Raw genomic sequence first — 17,957 nt, forward strand, 5'->3', positions numbered from 1 at the left:
TGAGCTTCTACAGGAAGGGTGCAAGAAGGGTCACAGCAGTGCACTTTAAAAATATTATACCGTTTTCTGAAGTAAATCTCGGGTGCACTCATTTCTGCAATCCTTCTTTGAAACAATGTTGGCTTATTTAATTATCTCTCAGGAAATATTGGCATATGTTTTATTGTTTTTATTAAGTACAAGTTTAATCTGTTTCAATTTTGCCATCTTTCCATTAATTATATTAGTAATCAAAAAGAAAATACAAATACATCTTTTATATTTATTCAGAGGGGCTGTCCTCATTTATGCTGTGCAATGTATATGTGTATATATATACATATATATATATATATATATATATATATATATATATATATATATATATATATATATATATATTTATGTGCACGCAAAAATGCTGTATGAAGTTATTTATAAATATGTATTCATATATAAAAATGTAATTAAATTAAATTTTTATGTATGCAACTATGCATATATTTTTAATATATATATATGTGTGTGTGTGTGTGTGTGTGTGTGTACTCATAATTGTATGAAATTATTTATAAATAATATTATAAATCAATTATAATAAACATAAAATTAATTTATTAAAAAAAGTTTTCGAATAAGTGACTCGATTCCTTTTTTGGTTCATTTGAAGCGAATTTGTTTCTATTAAACTCTATGAAAGCGTCAATATATTTAATGTAAGTGTATTTGTGTGTATTTGTGTGTTTGCTGTAGCTGGGTTTCTCTCTGATCTGTTCTCACGGCTCTGTGACCTTTCACCCTTGACCTCTGTGACCTTTCACCAGTCGAGTGCTAATCATGGTTGTGTGTGTAAGTAATGCACATCTCCAGCATATCAAAGCATTTGTAAATATAGCTCATGTGTGTGTGTGTTTGGCAGATGTCTGTAACAGATAAAGGTCATGCATTTATTCCCAGTCAGACCTTCACAGAGGGTCCGAGTGGCTTTAGTCCAGCTCCTATTGATAGCTACTGTAGGAACTCACATCTACTGGTCATGCAGTGGACTGCTGTGGTCAGAGATCTGCACTAACTACTCTAGTGTCCTGTAGAAACGGCCTGTGTGGGGTTTTCTTGTTGGTCCGTTGATTGGCTGAGAACTCATTGTGTTGATTGTGTGTCCGAAGCGGGTCGGTCTCGCTCTAGTTCGGACGGGACAGGCCTAATGCTGCGCTGATGGAGGCCAGAATCAGGATGACGCTGGCGATGACCGCTACACCGCTGGACCGGTAAACCACACGTCCGTTACGCGGCTGAATGGGTCTGAATGTTCCCACCATTGGCGACCCATCTTTGAACTTCAGATCATTAAAACTCTTAAGCTGTTTGAAGACACAATAATCAATAAGGTTAAAAATGAGGATAGGAAGTTTTTTTTTTTTTTTTTTGGGTGAGCTGGCCCTTTAAGTGCTTACTTCTGAAGTCATTATAGAACCAACAGTCGATTCTTGAAGTAAAAATAATGTATTATATATATATATATATATGTGACACTAGACCACAAAACCAGCCTTAAGTCTCAATTTTTTGAAACATCTGATAGCTGAAAAAATTATATTTTCATTGATATGGTTTAAATCTGAAATCTGAGCAAAAACATTTTAATATTGAGAAAAAATTTATTGTAAAATTGTCCAAATGAAGTTCTTAGCAATGCATATTACTGATAAAACATGAAGTTTTGATACATTTACGGCATGAAATTTACAAAATATCTTCAAGGAACATGATCTTTACTTAATATCCTAATGATTTTTTGCCATTAAAAAAAAATCTATATTTTTGACCCATTGTAGCTTTTGCTACAAATATATTTTGTATTGTTAACATTATTTATAAAAATTAAAACTATTTTATGTCAGCTTGCTGCCCAGGCAACATTTCTCATCTTCATTTACCCAAACAAAAATAACTAAACTAAAACCGAAATGTAAAGTAATAAACACTATAATGACATTATATTTTACAAAAGCACAACACAATAACTAAAACTTTAACCAAAATAAAAATAAAACCTAAAACCAATATATATTAATAAAACTATAATAATATTTCAATGAGACTAAAATAACACTATTTCATAAGACAATCAAATAAAAAATGATGGAGAAATATAAAAGTATGGTATTATTAGTTGCTTATTAGCATGCGTATTACTAGAATATTAGCCATGTATTAGTGCTAATTAAGAACATATTAATGCCTTATTCTACATCCCTAATCTTACCCAATATCTAAATCTAACAACTACCTTACTAACTATTAATAAAAAGCAAATTAAGAATTTATTTAGAGAAAAGTCGTAGTTAATAGTTAACAAGTGTTACCTATTCTATAGTGTTACCAAAAGTATTAATAGAGACTTCTTAATAATATATTATAAAAAAAAGAGTCACACTTTATTTTAGGGTCCAATTCTCACTATTAACTAACCATTAACTATGAGTTTTGCCTCAATTAACCCCTTATTTGCTGCTTATTAATAGTTTATAAGGTAGTAGTTAAGTTTAGGGTATTGGGTAGGATTATGGATGTCATGCATTATATGTACTTTATAAGCACTAATAAACAGCCAATATATTAATAATAGACATGCTAATAAGCAAGTAGTTATTAGTGTGAATTGGACCCTGTACTAAAGTGTTACCGTACTTTCTAGATTCTGAAGTTTCTTTCGAATAAATGCTGTTTTCATGCATGAAATGCGCATTAAATGGTTGTTTATATACGTAAACATACATGACTGGAGACAGCAAAGTAGATGTTTTGGGGAAAACCAATAAAACCAGCTCTTCTCCATCATGTTTAAAGTTTATGGCCCGTTCAACTCCGAAGTTTTTAGTGTTTAAGCTTCAGTCGTACCTGTTGTATGTCGAGGGGAATGGGGTTTTCAAACACCGTCCACACCACAGCCTCCGTGCAGCCCGGTGTGGTCAGCGAGCCGTCATACCGGTAATAGTTCGTCATGTTGGCTTCAGGCAGAATGAGCTGATTCAGAGAGATCTTACGAAGCGTCGTGTTTCCATCTGCGCAAATGAAAAAGAGTTATGATGTGAGTGCATGAATGTGTGTTCAGGGAAACACATTTGGTGATGAATGAATCTTATGCTCACCTACGTTGCATTTATTTGATCAAAAATATAGCAAAAAAAATGAAAATATTTTTGCAATTTCAAGGTATTGTTCTCTATGTGAATATCTGTATAAGTGTAATGTATTTCTGTGATGCTCCGCTGTATTTTCAGCATCATTCCTCCACTCTTCAGTGTCACATGATCTTCAGAAATCATGAAATTATGATGATTTACTGCTCAAGAAACATTTCTGAATATTACCAATGTTGAAATTATTATTATTTTTTTTTTTTGTGCAAACCATGACACATTTTATTTTTCAGGATTGAATAAAAAGTAAGTAAGTTTATTTGAAATCTTAAAACTGTAATTGTCTTTGTTGTAAATTGAATCTTGCCTTTGTTTCTTTCTTTCAAAAACAGAAAAATCGTGCTTTTGAACAATAGCGTGTTTTTAAATATTTCTATAAATGATTAAAGTTTTATTTTATGGTTAGTCTAAGTCTGTAATAATTATATCTAGCTTTATTTGAAATCTCTAAAAAAATATCTATTAAGTTTCCACGTAGACTTTATTTATTTATTTTTTTTATTTTTATTTTTTAGTTAATTTCTTCCTAAATGTTTTGCAATGACAAAGATGTTTTTATAATTGAAAAATTAATGTGTGCATATTAAAAGTGTGCAATTTCTTTGCAACTATCAGCACCAAGTGGAACAAAATAATGAAAAATAAACCTAACAGTTGCTTCCAGAAGTCGTATTGTCCCTCAAGCTCACGTCATTGATTGAGTAATAATCTGGCATGTCGTGTCGCTCAAACAAACAGATCAATGTCATGAAAGCGTCAGTGTTTCACTCTTCAGCCAAACTGCTGAGACTCTGAACATTAAACCGACATGATGCAAACTAGTTGAACATTAAATGCATGACACACTTCACTTTTAAAAGGATATTCCAGGATATGGACGATGGGATTAAAATAGAGTAAAAGAATCAGAGCACCATGCACAGATGTTTTCTTACTTGTATTCTGGATGCTGCGCAGGCCGTGTGTGAACTCATTGTACTTTTTGTTTGTGCTGGTTGACTCCTGAAAGTTAAAAGCAATGTTGTCTTAACTTTTCATTATACTAATTCAAAAATCATCGCTGAGCAAACCGAACAAGCTTATATTTCTTGATTTTAAAGCGCAAGTGTTTCACACCTCGTAGAAGAATCCCAGCACGGCGACTCCAGAAGGATCTTTGAGTGCATCTTCAAGTCTGTCGTATCTTTGTTTCATGTGCACTATATGCAGCTGGAGAGAGAGAATACACATGATAATACATGTTCTTGTACTTTTGTTTATTTGCAAAAAATTTTTTTTATAATAATAAAAGTTAAGAAATATATAAATAAATAATAACTTTTTTTTATTTTTTTTTTTTTTATTTTTTTTTTTTATTTTTTTTTTTCGTTGAAGTAAAACTATGGAAAGTGGCTGGAAACTCACATTATGTAATGTGTTTCTCTAATGCATGTTGGCTACAATTATTGTCACCCCTAGAAATTCTTCAGAGTAAAGTATATTCCCGTTCATATTTACATTTTTTAGGGTGAGCATGACATTCTTCAGCTATGACTTCCTGTTCCACTGGTTTATAAATATGAGGAACACAAAGGCCAAATACCCTTAACTATTTACATTTAGTCATTTTGTAGACACGTTTTTTTCCAAAACGACTTACAATTGGGGGATGCATAAAGCGATTCTTCTTCAAGAGGCAAACAGACACAGGAAGTGCTTGTAAACCAAGGTTTAGACATTGTTCAAGCACAAGCTAGAACAAAAATAATAAAAACAATTTTTTAAGGATGAAGCCAAGTAGTTTCGAAAGAGATGAATTTTCAGCTGTCGCTTGAAAATTGTCAGGGATTCAGAATTCCGGATAAGGGTTGGGAAGATGATTCCGAGAGCCAGGATCATCCATCACAAAGAAAAACAGACAAGATTCCCATTTCCACCTTCAATAATTAACTTTTTAAGAACAAAAATTAGATTTATTTTATTAGATTTTTTAAAAATGTTATGGGGTTTCGAATGAAAACATGACTTTCTGTTACGAAACAGGGAAAGCATGTTTATTACTCATTTTGGGAGACATAACAAATGAGGGAAAGAAATTATATTTCAGTTTTCTATTAAATGTTATATATCATTATGAAAAGCTCGTCAGTTATTACTCCCATTATTACACTTCTTTTTTCATGTTGCCCCAAAATCACATTAATATGCAAATTAGATTTTAGTTTATTGATACATTGTATATAATGAGAAAACCAATTTATGGTCATATTACATACATTTTGCAGAAAGAAAAATGGTATATTGAATGTTTCTGTTATAATATAGTTGTGAATCATCTTTATACAATGTTTGGTAAAAAAAAAAAAATAAAGTTTGAAAACTAAAAATGTATTGGTGATTTTAAAAAAAATCTACTTTTTTTTTACCTTTTTTATGCTCTAAACAATGTAAAGACATGGAAGAAACGATCTTTTTTCTCGGGTCATACGAGGTTGAGAAGTTACAACTAAAGATATTACGAATCTGCTTGGAAGAGGGTGTGTGTCTCTATTGTCCTAATGCGCGGCGAGGAGGAGAGATTTAGGGGCCAAAGACTCCCCGAGGATCACAGCTGAAGAATCACACACAGATTAGTTGAGTCTCGGGGTCAGAAAGCCTCTACATCAACATGTTGTTCAGGAGGGTTTCGAGAAAAATCCTTTCTACTCAAACTCCAGCATACTCAGACGTCAGAGGAGTTCGGTGCAAACAGGGGTTTTCTGTCACTGTTTGGATGTAATAAAACAATGAAAGATATATCTTCTGTCACAGACAAATAATTCTAACCTTGATATCAGGATTATGCAAAAATAATGTCATGCATGTGAAAATCTGTGGCTCAGATCCAGACAGGAATCGTGTGTCTGTGGAGAATACAAGACTTCTTCACCGTACAAACAGTTTTCAAAACAAAAATGCACCAAAATGCATCATATTTTGTGGGAAAGAGTGACGAACTCCAGGAAAACAGACACTATTTTTTAAGTCAGCTGCACACAATGAGTGAGAAACGAGTATTGGATTAGTCTTACCTCCATAGGATACTGCTCTCCATCGATGGTGTGTTCAGATCCAGGACCTCCGTTGTTGCCCCAGTGGAGGTGAAACTGCACGGCTTTGTACGTTTCTTCCAGGTTTCCTCCAGACACTGTGGCTGTGATGGGTATATTGACCTGAACTGAGGTGGAAAACACAACATTACAGTCCAGCGTCACACAGAACACTTTGTTTCTTCATCAGTTTTGGAGAAATGCAGCATTGCGTCAGTGTCTCGCCAATGGATGCTCTGCAGTGAATGGGTGCCGTCAGAATGAGAGTCCAAACAGCTGATAAATACACATATTGACACATGTGTTTAAACGCTGCTTGATCTGTGCAGATTTCTCTCCTGATTGAGAACACTTTTTCACTGGAGGAAGTGTTATTATGGATTATAGATTAAAACGTCTTCATGCTGGATTCGTTTTTAGTGTTTTGTCTTCTCCAGATGTTAACTGATGGACTGGAAGAAGTGTTTTATTGTGATGTTTTTATCAGCTGTCTGGACTCTCGCTCTGGCGGCACCCATTCGCTTGCTGAGACACTGATGCGATGCTACATTTCTCCAAATCTGATGAAGGAACAAACTATATTAGTTGCTCAGTCTAAAACATTTCATGAGCTCAGCAGAGCGTGACAAAAGAGACATTTCCAGCTCCACGCTCCACGTCAGAGTAGATTAGTTTAGTTTTTGTCTTCAGCTGCGGTTCTTGTCCAGTTTGCAGTTTTACCCGAGTGGCCATTGTTCTTCATGGTGCTGTCGAACACGGTCTGGTAGCCGGTGAATCTGAAAGGCGTCAGGCGTTCATCCAGCACGGTTTTCTTTGTCACTATGTTGATTGGTGACTGTCTGCTCTCCCCACAGTCTTTATTGACAAGTTTCCATTGGTCCGGTCCTTAGAGCAACATGGAGAAGTTACAGCACGTTAGATTTAGTTTAGCCACGTGTCTAGAATGGCATGTTAAGATGCTCAACGTACCTTTACAGTGGGACGGACAGCTCACTTGTGTCTGGTAGCACCAGTCTGTATGAATATAAAAGTATTGGAATGATTTATGCTTTTTTTTTTTTTTTGGTGCAATTTAATGCATCTTTTGTTAGTCAATAATCAATCATACTAGATCTTCTAGACAGACAAATTTTCTCAAACATTTCAAATTTTTTACATGTCATTTTTTATTAATAATGCAGTAAAACAGTAAAATTGATAAATATTATTCCAATTTAAAACACTGTTTTCTGTGTGAATATCTGTTAAAGTGTAATTTATTTCTGTGATGCTCCGCTGTATTTTCAGCATCATTCCTCCAGTCTTCAGTGTCACATGATCTTCAGAAATCATGAAAATATGATGATTTGGTGTTTAATTACTATCATTTATTATTAGTGGTCAGTTATTACATTGATTTTGTGTTTTTTCTTATTATCATAGTTGAAAATATAAATATTTAAAACATTATAAAATTAATTACTGTCACTTTAAAAAAATGTGATGTGTTTTTCCCCCCTGAATAAAATTATGAATGTGTTTTTATTTTTCTCACTGCAAACTTTTGAATGTTAATCTATCTAAATCACAGTTTTAGCAGCACATCTGTCGTCGACATTGATAATAATCAGAAATGTTTCTTAAGCGACAATTAGAATGATTTCTGAAGAACAAGCGGAGTAATGATGATGAAAATCCAGATTTGATCACAGAAATAAATTACTCTTTAACAGACATTGACACAGAAAACATATTTTTAAATTGCAGTAATATTTTACAATTTTTTTTGCATTTACTGTATTTTTGATCAAATAAATTCGCCCTTGGTAAGCAGAAGAGACTTCTTTCAAATACATAACAAATTTGAATCATTTCAAACTTTTGACCGATAATATATTAAACAAGTTATTAATTCTAATGACTTCATTCTATTGCCTCGTCCAGCAGGAAAACCTCTCCCTGCCGCTCACAATGAGCACAGACAACATTGAATTGTTCGGAGAATTGTTGATAATGACAAAACTATCTTCAGATTCTTAACAGAAGTAGTAACGGGATGTTTTGAAGTGTCTCAGGCAACTTCTCAAGAAGTTACTCAGTCATGATAGTTTTCATGACCCCTGCATCTCCTTTTCCTTCACAACGAGATCCTGTTATTTCAGAAATTAAAGAGACATGTCACTGATGACCCAAATATGTTTTAGCTTGGAAGCTGCTCTTGGTTCTTGCTTGTTTTGCGTTTGAGTCTTAGATGTTTCTTCTAAAATCACTTCGGAGGATGAGTCGATTATTGTTACACAGTAAGACAAATGAACGTGGAGCACCTTTGAGATCAATTCAGGAGAAATGTTTGAGTTCAGTTGCACATGTTGCTAAAAAAAAGAGGTTTAAAATGACCCTTTAGGTTAAAATACATGTCACACAGTTGAGGAAGGTCATTTCTAATGCAAGTGATATTTCTCTTCTGCAAAGACATTATTCATTCATAAATTAATTTGATGAGCTTTCTTTGCCCTCTTTGTCAGAATGAGCTCATATGATCTTTGTATTGACACTGATGACAAACATTTCATTAAAGGAAAGAATGACTAGGTTTCTTTGTGTTAAAAACTAACAAAACACTTACTTCTGATTGTGACTCGTGTGTTTCAGTGACTTATTACTGATTTAATGAAATAGATAATGATCATATTTAATAGATTTAACTCTGTTAAGTGTGCAATAAATGTCTATTTTTAATTATAATATCAGCCCATTTGCATGTTCACATCCATTAAAAACTGACGATTTATATAGAATAAAAACAACAAATTCTGCCTAAAACGAAATTATTAAAATGTCTTGTTTTTACCATCTCTTTATACATTTACTCAGATTTTTACATATATATTATACATTTTTTCTTCTGAGAATTTGTGTCTCAGAAAATTAACTAAAATCAGAAATAATAAATTAATAATAAATAATAATAAAAAATAATAAAAATAAAACATTACGATTTATTATAGAATAAAAACAACAAATTCTGCCTAAAACGAAATTATTAAAATGTCTTGTTTTTACCATCTCTTTATACATTTACTCAGATCTTTATATATATATTATACATTTTTTCTTCTGAAAATTTGTGTCTCAGAAAATTAACTAAAATCAGAAATAATAAATTAATAATAAATAATAAAAAAAATTATAAAAATAAAACATTACGATTAATGTATTTTAATTGCACATGAAATTTCCATGCATTTGCTTAACATAAACTAAAAAATCTGATGCACATTTTTCAAGTCATAATTCAGTAATAATACTAATAAACTGAATGGGTTTTAAACGCATATCATTAATAAATACAGTTTGTTCCAACCTCATAACTGAATATTGCTTGTTCCAGAGCTAGTCATAATTGAACCATGCTAATACTTTTTAACCTAATAACAGAAAAACAGATTTAAGCTGACAGTTTTTGTTTTGTCCAGCTGTATTTACTCTTATAACATCGATGTGAAAGATATAGCACCAACATGTAATAGAAAATGATCACCCCCTCCTAAAAACCAGGTGTATCTAATCACCTTCTCAAGGACACACAAAGCCTGTGATCATCTGTGCTCATTTCCATCAGCTCAGCATTAAACACGCTTTCATTGAAGTTTTTCAGTCCTTGGTAGTGCAACTGAAGCAAACCATCATCTATGAGTGACAAGACACTGTCAGAAGATCTCTGGGATAAAGATAGAGACAACAACATTTCAAAGGCTTTATCAACACCTAGGAGCACAGTGAAGTCTATTATTCAGAAGTGGAAGGTATTTGGTTCAACACGGACCATCCCTGGATCAGGACCACGCTCCAAACTGATGAAAGAGAGACGATCGAGAGACCTACAGCGACTCTGAAGCAGCTGCAGGAGTTTATGACAAAGAGTGTTCATTGTGTGCATGTAATAACAATATCATAAATCATCCACCAATCTGGCTTGTATGGAAAAAACTCACTCCTCGAGAAAGGCCCCGTGCGATCATAACTGAGCTTTGCCGAAACACACCTTGAAGATTCTGAGGCAGATGAGACTATAACTGAATTATTGGCCTAAACACCAAATGATATTTCTGGTGGAACTCCAATCCAGAGCTCAGCATCCAGAGAACAGCGTCCCTATATTAAAGCATGGAGCCGGTGATGTCCTGTTCTGGGACTGAAGCACTCGTCATAATGAAACATGGACGGACCAGAAAGCTGTCAATGGGAACAATGACCCAAAGCACACAGAACTGTTCAATTCAAGCTGCAAAATGTGATTATGTTAAAGGTGGGTTGATTCTTTTCAATACCCAATGTGTGTGTGTGTGTGTGTGTGTGTATACCTTTATGAAAAAAAAGTTAATTCAAGTGTGCTATTAGTATACTTCTTTTAAACTAAAAATACGAAAGTATGATTTTAGTTTACATTTTATGTACTTCTCGGAAATATACTTAAAATGAAATTTACGTATACTTGACTTATACTTAAAAAAAACTCTAAATATATTTGAGCTATACTTGTGCTCCTAAAATCCGTGTTTTCATTGTTATACAGTAGAGGGCGCTAGTAAACATGCTCTGTATAGAATTTCCAAAAACACAAGAGAAGAAAAAGAAACACTAGACACTAACACATGTAATCTAACATTATCCTCTGACATGAAACAGCATCAAAACTTTAACATTATGGAATAAAATGTTGACCGATGAAGAGGTGATAATTACAGCCCAATTTTGGGGTGTTTTTTGTTCAAAATGTTATTTCTTTGTTTTTTTTTTAATGAAACTTATCCACATTAAAGTGTAAATTAATATGTTAATAAAATGCATGTTTTTGTTTACAAGCAGATACTTTGTTCTTTCTTTGGATGTTTTTTTATGTTCAGATATTCATTTAACAAACTATATACAAATTAAAACCTTAAATGCAGGGTAGGTAAAACATGTATAAAAAACTTTTTTTCCAAATGTGTTTAAACTTTATTTATATATCAATACATAATTAAAATGTAAGTACTCTGAAAAAGAAAGTATAAAAATCGAGTGTCTGTAGACCTCTAACGACTGTTTTAAAGACAGCTCATTATTTCCATTCACACCACCCCCTCCCTTCTGGACGCCTTCTAAAGCCACGCCCCCAAAACACATGAACGCGCGACTCCGACCACTGAGCTGGAAGACGCATTATTTACCTGAGACGAGCGGAGAGGAAGGAGCACAGTGCATGTAGTGAAATCATGTCAGAATCACATGTAATAAAAATAACTTTATAATTATGAAGATAAACAAACAAGATGTATTTTAGTACTCACTATCAAGCTAGCATATTGATATTGGTAAAGTTTAAAATATATATTTTTTGATTCGCTAACGAGCTAGTTATCTATAAGGCAAAGCTAAAAACAGGTTGCATGATACACGTTTTTCCATTACCATCATTTACACTGTGATGAAGATGAATTTCGTGTAAGATTCATAACATATACGTTGTTCTGCATGTAAGAGTTTCCATGATGAAAGCATTGTTGACTCTGATGAGGACTAACGTTACACTCCAGAGACAAGTACCGCATCGTCAGCTCAAGGACAGGTCCGGGGTCGAGGGCGAAGCAGAGGAGGTCGTGCAAGAGGCCGTGCAACTAGGGTCCGAGGAAGTAGACGCCGAGGACGGGGTGGTCGAAGTGCAGGGCAGGGCAAGGAGCACTTGAGTTCCCTCAGTTCCAGCCATCGCTGGAAAGGCACGCCGATATTAACTCGCGTTTTATTTCTTTGTTTATCCAAAGACTTTTTGTTCATTGCCTTTTCTTGTACTGTTACTGTCTTCCTTTTTTTGCCTGGTTTGCCTTCACTAACTGCATAGGCCGGTACAGTGAATTTTGCTTGCTGTTTCTCTGCCATTGTTTTGGTATTCCTAGGATCCGTGCCTCTTGAATTCCTCAAATCAAACGTGCGTACGCAAGTGGGCAGGTCATGTGTGGCAAAAGGGTGGTTGCCATGGTTGCGAGAGAGTGACAGTCGCCTAAGCCAATCCTATGTTTCGTGCCGAAAGGAAATAATGAGCTGTGTTTAATACAGATTAAACGGTCTAGAGTCACTCGATTTTTATACTCTTTTTATCAGAGTACTTACATTTTAATTATGCATTGATATAAATAGAAAGTTTAAACAAATTTGGAAGAAAGTTGTTTATAAATTTCTTACCTACCCTGCCTTTAATAGGGGACATAGTAGTATACTTAAAGTATAATGTAAAGTTTACTTAAAGAAAACTTATGAGTATACTTGCAGTATAAAACTACAAAACTAGTAGTTTACTGAGACTATACTTCAAAGTGTACAAAGTATTTCATTAGTAAACTATCAATATATCTATAAGTTTACTTTAAGTATAATTACAGTACAAACTACAAACATAGCGGTAAACAAGTTGTGTTCTCAAAGTCTGCTACTTAAAGAATACCTAAAAGTATACTTTTATATACTAGAAAGTGGGACAATTTAGTCCCAAGGAGTATTGAAACAGTACACTTAAAAGTATACTAGCTATACTTGTGCTCCTATGTTTTCATTGTTATACAGTAGAGGGCGCTAGTACACATCTTCTGTATAGAATAAAAAAAAACACAAGTACACTTAAAAGTATACTACTAGAAGTATACTTGCTACATATACTATACTTAAAAATATACTTGAAGTGTACTTAAGTTAAATTTAACTGGAAGTACTATTACTTCTTGGTATGGGTATATATATATATATATGTATGTACATCAAAATACCTCCCTTTAAATTGATCATGTTTCTTCACTGAATTATATTAGTTTTTCATCGTTTACACTTAGATTGACCTCATCAAGCTTAATAGTTCACGGCTCTGGCACACAACTTGTTTTTAGTGACTTCAGCGTCATTCAGATTTATCATGTGATGTTTATTAAACTCTTCCCCGACTGTTCACTTGTTTTGTTTTGCTCCCTCGCAAACGAAGCATTGTTCCCACGTCTCCATCATAAGCTGTTATTCCCTGCCATTCAAATACCTCTAATACACAGGAATTGCGTTTCTATTGTTTGTTAGCTGGACAGACACGAGGCGAGGGTCCGGCGCTCTATCGGTCTCCGCTATCTCACACAGACCACTCTTATTTTATTAATATTTCACAATGGTCTCCACCTCACAAAATATTTCGACGCAATCTCTGAAATCCAATATTTATGAAAAACATGCACGCCATTGAAGTGAAAGGGTCAGGTCGCCTGGTTTTGTTATTTTTAAGTTCAGTCCCACACATGCAAGGCCAGCCGGTGGAAGTGAGGGTTTTGCAGAGGAAGTGCCAGCGAGGGCAGGTCTTCTGTGGGCACATGATAATCAGCATCACAAAGAACGGCTCGAAAGCCAAAGCATCCTCGCTCCACCTGATGCAGACCTGCTGTCTCCAGAGCCAGAAGAAAGCCTCGGTTTCTCTCCAAGAGTCGTGTGGAGCACAAAGCCAGGAACGTGAGGTGGTCAGCGGGCAAGAACCGGTTTATCATTTCCCACTGTGTGCTGCTTCTACCCAGAATCCACATGATGTCATTTCCCTCACAGAAGCATCATAAGTGCAACACGATTCCAGATATAAAACTCCATTCATTTTCTACACAGGGAAGTAGATTTAAAATAAAAATAAAAATTATATTCTTAAGAACACTGTATTATTTGTACAGATCCCTCCCAACACACTGGGAACTAAGAAGATACTAAATAAAAGATTCAGTCATAAAAAATATTATTTTAAATTCTATTCCTTTTATCTTTAGAACAAATGTTTTCTGCCAAGCTGAAACCTGAGTGCCTTAGAATATATAAAATTTAAAATAAAAAATGATAAAAATTTAGAATATATGAAATAAAAGCTTAAATCTAAATAAATATTTTGTAATTTTTTATTATACTTTTTTATTATTATTAGCTTATTATTCTATTCTCTGCCTTAGAAGATATAAAATAAAGGTTATGTTAAATAAATAAATTATATTTTTTTTCAATAACAAATAATGTTTGTAAAGAGACAATACTTTTTACATTATGTTTTTTTTTTTGTCTGTCCTCAACCAACCCGAAAAAGACGGTCTTAAAAGATATTAAATAAATGAAATGTTACAATAAAAGTAAAAAGTAAGTAAAAAGGGAGATAACTCATTTGAGATCTTAGGTTGTTATCTTACATTATTTCAATTCATCTTTTAAAAATAATAATAATAAAAAAAAAAAAAAAAAATGACGGCTGAATTTTTGATGAGAAACTACATTACCCATGATTCTCTACAAACGATTCAACCAATCAGGAAAGTCACTGCGTGCACGCCACACAAATTACATAATCGAGAAAAAAAAAAATACTTCCAGAACCAACACTGCTAAAAAAAAGTGGTTAGCAATTGATTAGTTAGCCTACTTGTGAACATAGTAAACACATTCCTCAATGCACACTGTAAGCGTGCATCAGAGATTGTGTCTGTTGATCACTATGAAGTCATTTGGTTTTAATTGAGCAGGTTTTATGAATGTATATCATTAACCACGTCGAGTCCGGAGCGTACGTCAGCGGAGAACAATACCTGTCTGTTCACTGATATGAGTTAACAAACCGCCTTTGATCTTTAGAGCGGTGTGAGAAACAAAGTGAGGGTCACAATAGGTCACAGAAATATCTCAAAGAGCCAAAGACTCAACACTAAACGAAAAAACAACACAAAAGACGAAGCAAATAAAATACAGTTTCATGCACGTAAACCTGAACACAAATCCTGGCGTGAAACTGCTGCGAGTCGCTCGATCAGTGTGCGTACTACTTATATATATATATACATACAGTTTCCTCATTGAGACACTAAGACTGAATTTACCTTCTGGCACTTTGGTACATACTACATTTAACATTAATAACCATAGCTGTCTGCAGTTCATGCTGCAATGCATGCTGGGAACTCACAACCCTTAACATTTCAGCAATATTGCTACATTTCAATTCTCTCTTCAAATAACTGTGTTGGGACAACATTTGGAGGAAATTCTATTGGTCTAATAACATGGGTTTTTAAGTAGTTCGACTTTACATGTCTTAGTGTTTATGAACTGTAAGCTTGAAAATATATTGTTTATTTTGCAGTGCACCTAGGCAACATTTTCAGCATCTTATGTCGCCTCATAAGACAACTCATTACATAAGGTAGGTAGCATGGTATCCCTTGGGGTTAAAACAATCCTAAAATGCACTGAGAGAGAAAACATTTCCAATCAAGATCACATATGCATTTGAGAGAAATTAGAAATGCATTGTGCATTTTGCTTATTTTATTTTGCACTGAAAACCTCAGTATTGCAAAAAGCATATATTGTGTCAATCATGCATTTCACACGAGATAACATTTCTTGAAGACAGTTTGCAATCAGACATTTGGGTAAAGAAGCTGCATTACGAAGGAGCCGTCTAAGCTAGAGCTTTCTTTAACTTCTTAATGAATAATAATGAAGATTAAAGTGATTGTTTAGCTCTATACAGAACCAAACACCTGTTCATGTGTCTAAACTGGCTCTTGTATTTTATTGACATACAGCTGTCCTAGACAGAATGTCATTGCATTACATAGAAATGATATCAATCAAATGCAACACTATCTTTTGACTAGTCGTTATCATCAAACACAGTCACTGAGCACCGACTATCCTCATTTTCCACACTCCAGCTATTGTTTAAGCATTTCAAAGCGAACAAACTTCCTTTTGTAGAGTCATTTTCATTTGTATAGCACTTTTCAACAAAACACGTCATTTCAAAGCAGATTTACAAAAAAAAAGAAAAAAAAAATGTGTCAGATCCAACATCAAAGCGTTGTAATGTATTTAAGCTATCATTAATGTCGATTGTTTACAATAACTGACACTTGCTTTGATATTTCGTAACGTTTTTTAGTATGACTTCGCTGTGTAAATAGGTTTTGGCACCACTGGAATTAATCTGTCAATCTTCAAAATGAATCTGTCAATCTTAATTATTTTTGCACGCTTTTCAAATGCGCTACTCGGCCAATTAGCGTCTAAAAAAAACAAGCATAAATATTGTAATTATTTATCATTTTATTTCTTCGTTCCCAAAAATGCACTATTTTTGAAACTTTGAACTAGGTTTTCAAACGTTTCAATAACCACAAATAGAAATCACGTGCATCTTTTTTGGAGGAAACACATTGCTCTGCTCGAGAACTTGGCTTCTCAAAACCAAATACTGCGATTATTTTCCCCTTTAGTGTTAATTAGCATGCTATATCACAAAAACATAGCGTTCTTAAAGATCTTTGACGTCTGGTTTAGTGTACAAAGGGCGCCAGAGGACAAACTCGGTTGCACGTGACGAACTTGAACAGCTCGCGCACAGAACATTTCTATAAAGTCCTCGTGCAAGCAGGTGCAGCTCCAGAGCATCATCGACCGCTGGATTTTAGGAGCTCGTCCTACATAAGAACAGGAACGGAACCAGTGTCCTTGAGCAGAAAGAAAGATGCTCCTTCCTTCAGAAAACAGGTCTCTCTCTCTCTCTCTCTCTCTCTCTCTCTCTCTCTCTCTCTCTCTCTCTCTCTCTCTCTCTCTCTCTCTCTCTCTCTCTCTCCCCGACGGACTTTTTTGAGTTGGTTCGAGTTTCGTGCGTCAGATGACACTGAAGGATTTTCTAAACGCATATAGATTAATAACTCTGACAGTCTGCCTAGGTAAGACAAGCTACATAATATTCATAAAAACAAAAACGTGCCTTGGGTTTTAATGAATGGATCGGTTTTATTCAGTGTTCTGAAAACAATTGTCTGTGAGCTGTGAATATAGTAAAAGCTGTAAAAAATAAACGCAGACAAGAAAACTAAAAAAAAGCATCATGCATTTTTTAAAAAGCTTGAGACTTTCTGATTTTTATAGAAATTAAATGTCATTATATAAGAGTGTTTTATGCATTAATAAGACTTTTTGCAACTATATGCAAATTTCTAGTAATAGCCTCGGAAGTTTTACACCCACAAGAGTCATTCTGTTCAGATCTGAGGTCATTCATTAAGTTTAATCTGACCAGTGCGACACTGATCGATTCGAATCAATTGATGTTACCCCGTGGATTTGCATAGACGTGAATGAGATAGAATCTGAACGCATATATGATGCATTAAGCACCGTTGCATCAGCATCCCGAATGTGCGGGACTCACCTGCACCGGTGCACGGACGCAGAAGCAGAGGCAGAAGAACAGCTGAAAGCAGACACCGCATCGTGAAGGTCCTGTGACTCCAGCAATGACACCCCACCAAATCTGACCCTCTGAGAGGGGGCTCGTCTCTTATATAGTGATACATCTATCAATGGACATGATGGAGTCTGCTGGCCCCTCCCATCACATTCCTCAATAACGAGAGCATCCCATCACACACGTGCTATGCACCTTGTGTATTATTAAATATGCTCATTATTCCTAAATACTAATACTATCCACCACAATGACAAAACCTCCTCACCTATATGTGTATGATATGTGAGTTAGATTAACCTTAATGCATACTACAAAATAAAAAAAATTTCCAAATCAACTTATAGTTTACATAAACTTATTGCAAAAATATATCAAATGTATTCAAGCTTTATTCCTGGTGAAATCCTGAATAATGATTCGTACAGTAGGTCTGTT

General features: G+C 34.4%; 1 protein-coding gene across 1 annotated transcript; it reads right to left on the reverse strand.

The window, feature by feature from the left end:
• Nucleotides 1-531: 531 nt before the first annotated feature.
• On the reverse strand, nucleotides 532-17,780 carry LOC113070731 (carbonic anhydrase 4). The gene is made up of 8 exons (XM_026244149.1): nucleotides 17,484-17,780; nucleotides 7,220-7,264; nucleotides 6,971-7,135; nucleotides 6,233-6,378; nucleotides 4,299-4,391; nucleotides 4,118-4,184; nucleotides 2,881-3,044; nucleotides 532-1,340 (listed from the first exon to the last, which is right to left on the reverse strand). The coding sequence occupies exons 1-8, from the start codon at nucleotides 17,626-17,628 to the stop codon at nucleotides 1,161-1,163; spliced, it is 1,005 nt and encodes a 334-aa protein (XP_026099934.1). The 5' UTR covers nucleotides 17,629-17,780; the 3' UTR covers nucleotides 532-1,160.
• Between the last annotated feature and the right edge of the window lie 177 nt (nucleotides 17,781-17,957).

The sequence above is a fragment of the Carassius auratus genome, chromosome 5 (genome assembly GCF_003368295.1).
Source record: "Carassius auratus strain Wakin chromosome 5, ASM336829v1, whole genome shotgun sequence".
NCBI classification, from domain to species: Eukaryota; Metazoa; Chordata; class Actinopteri; order Cypriniformes; family Cyprinidae; genus Carassius; species Carassius auratus.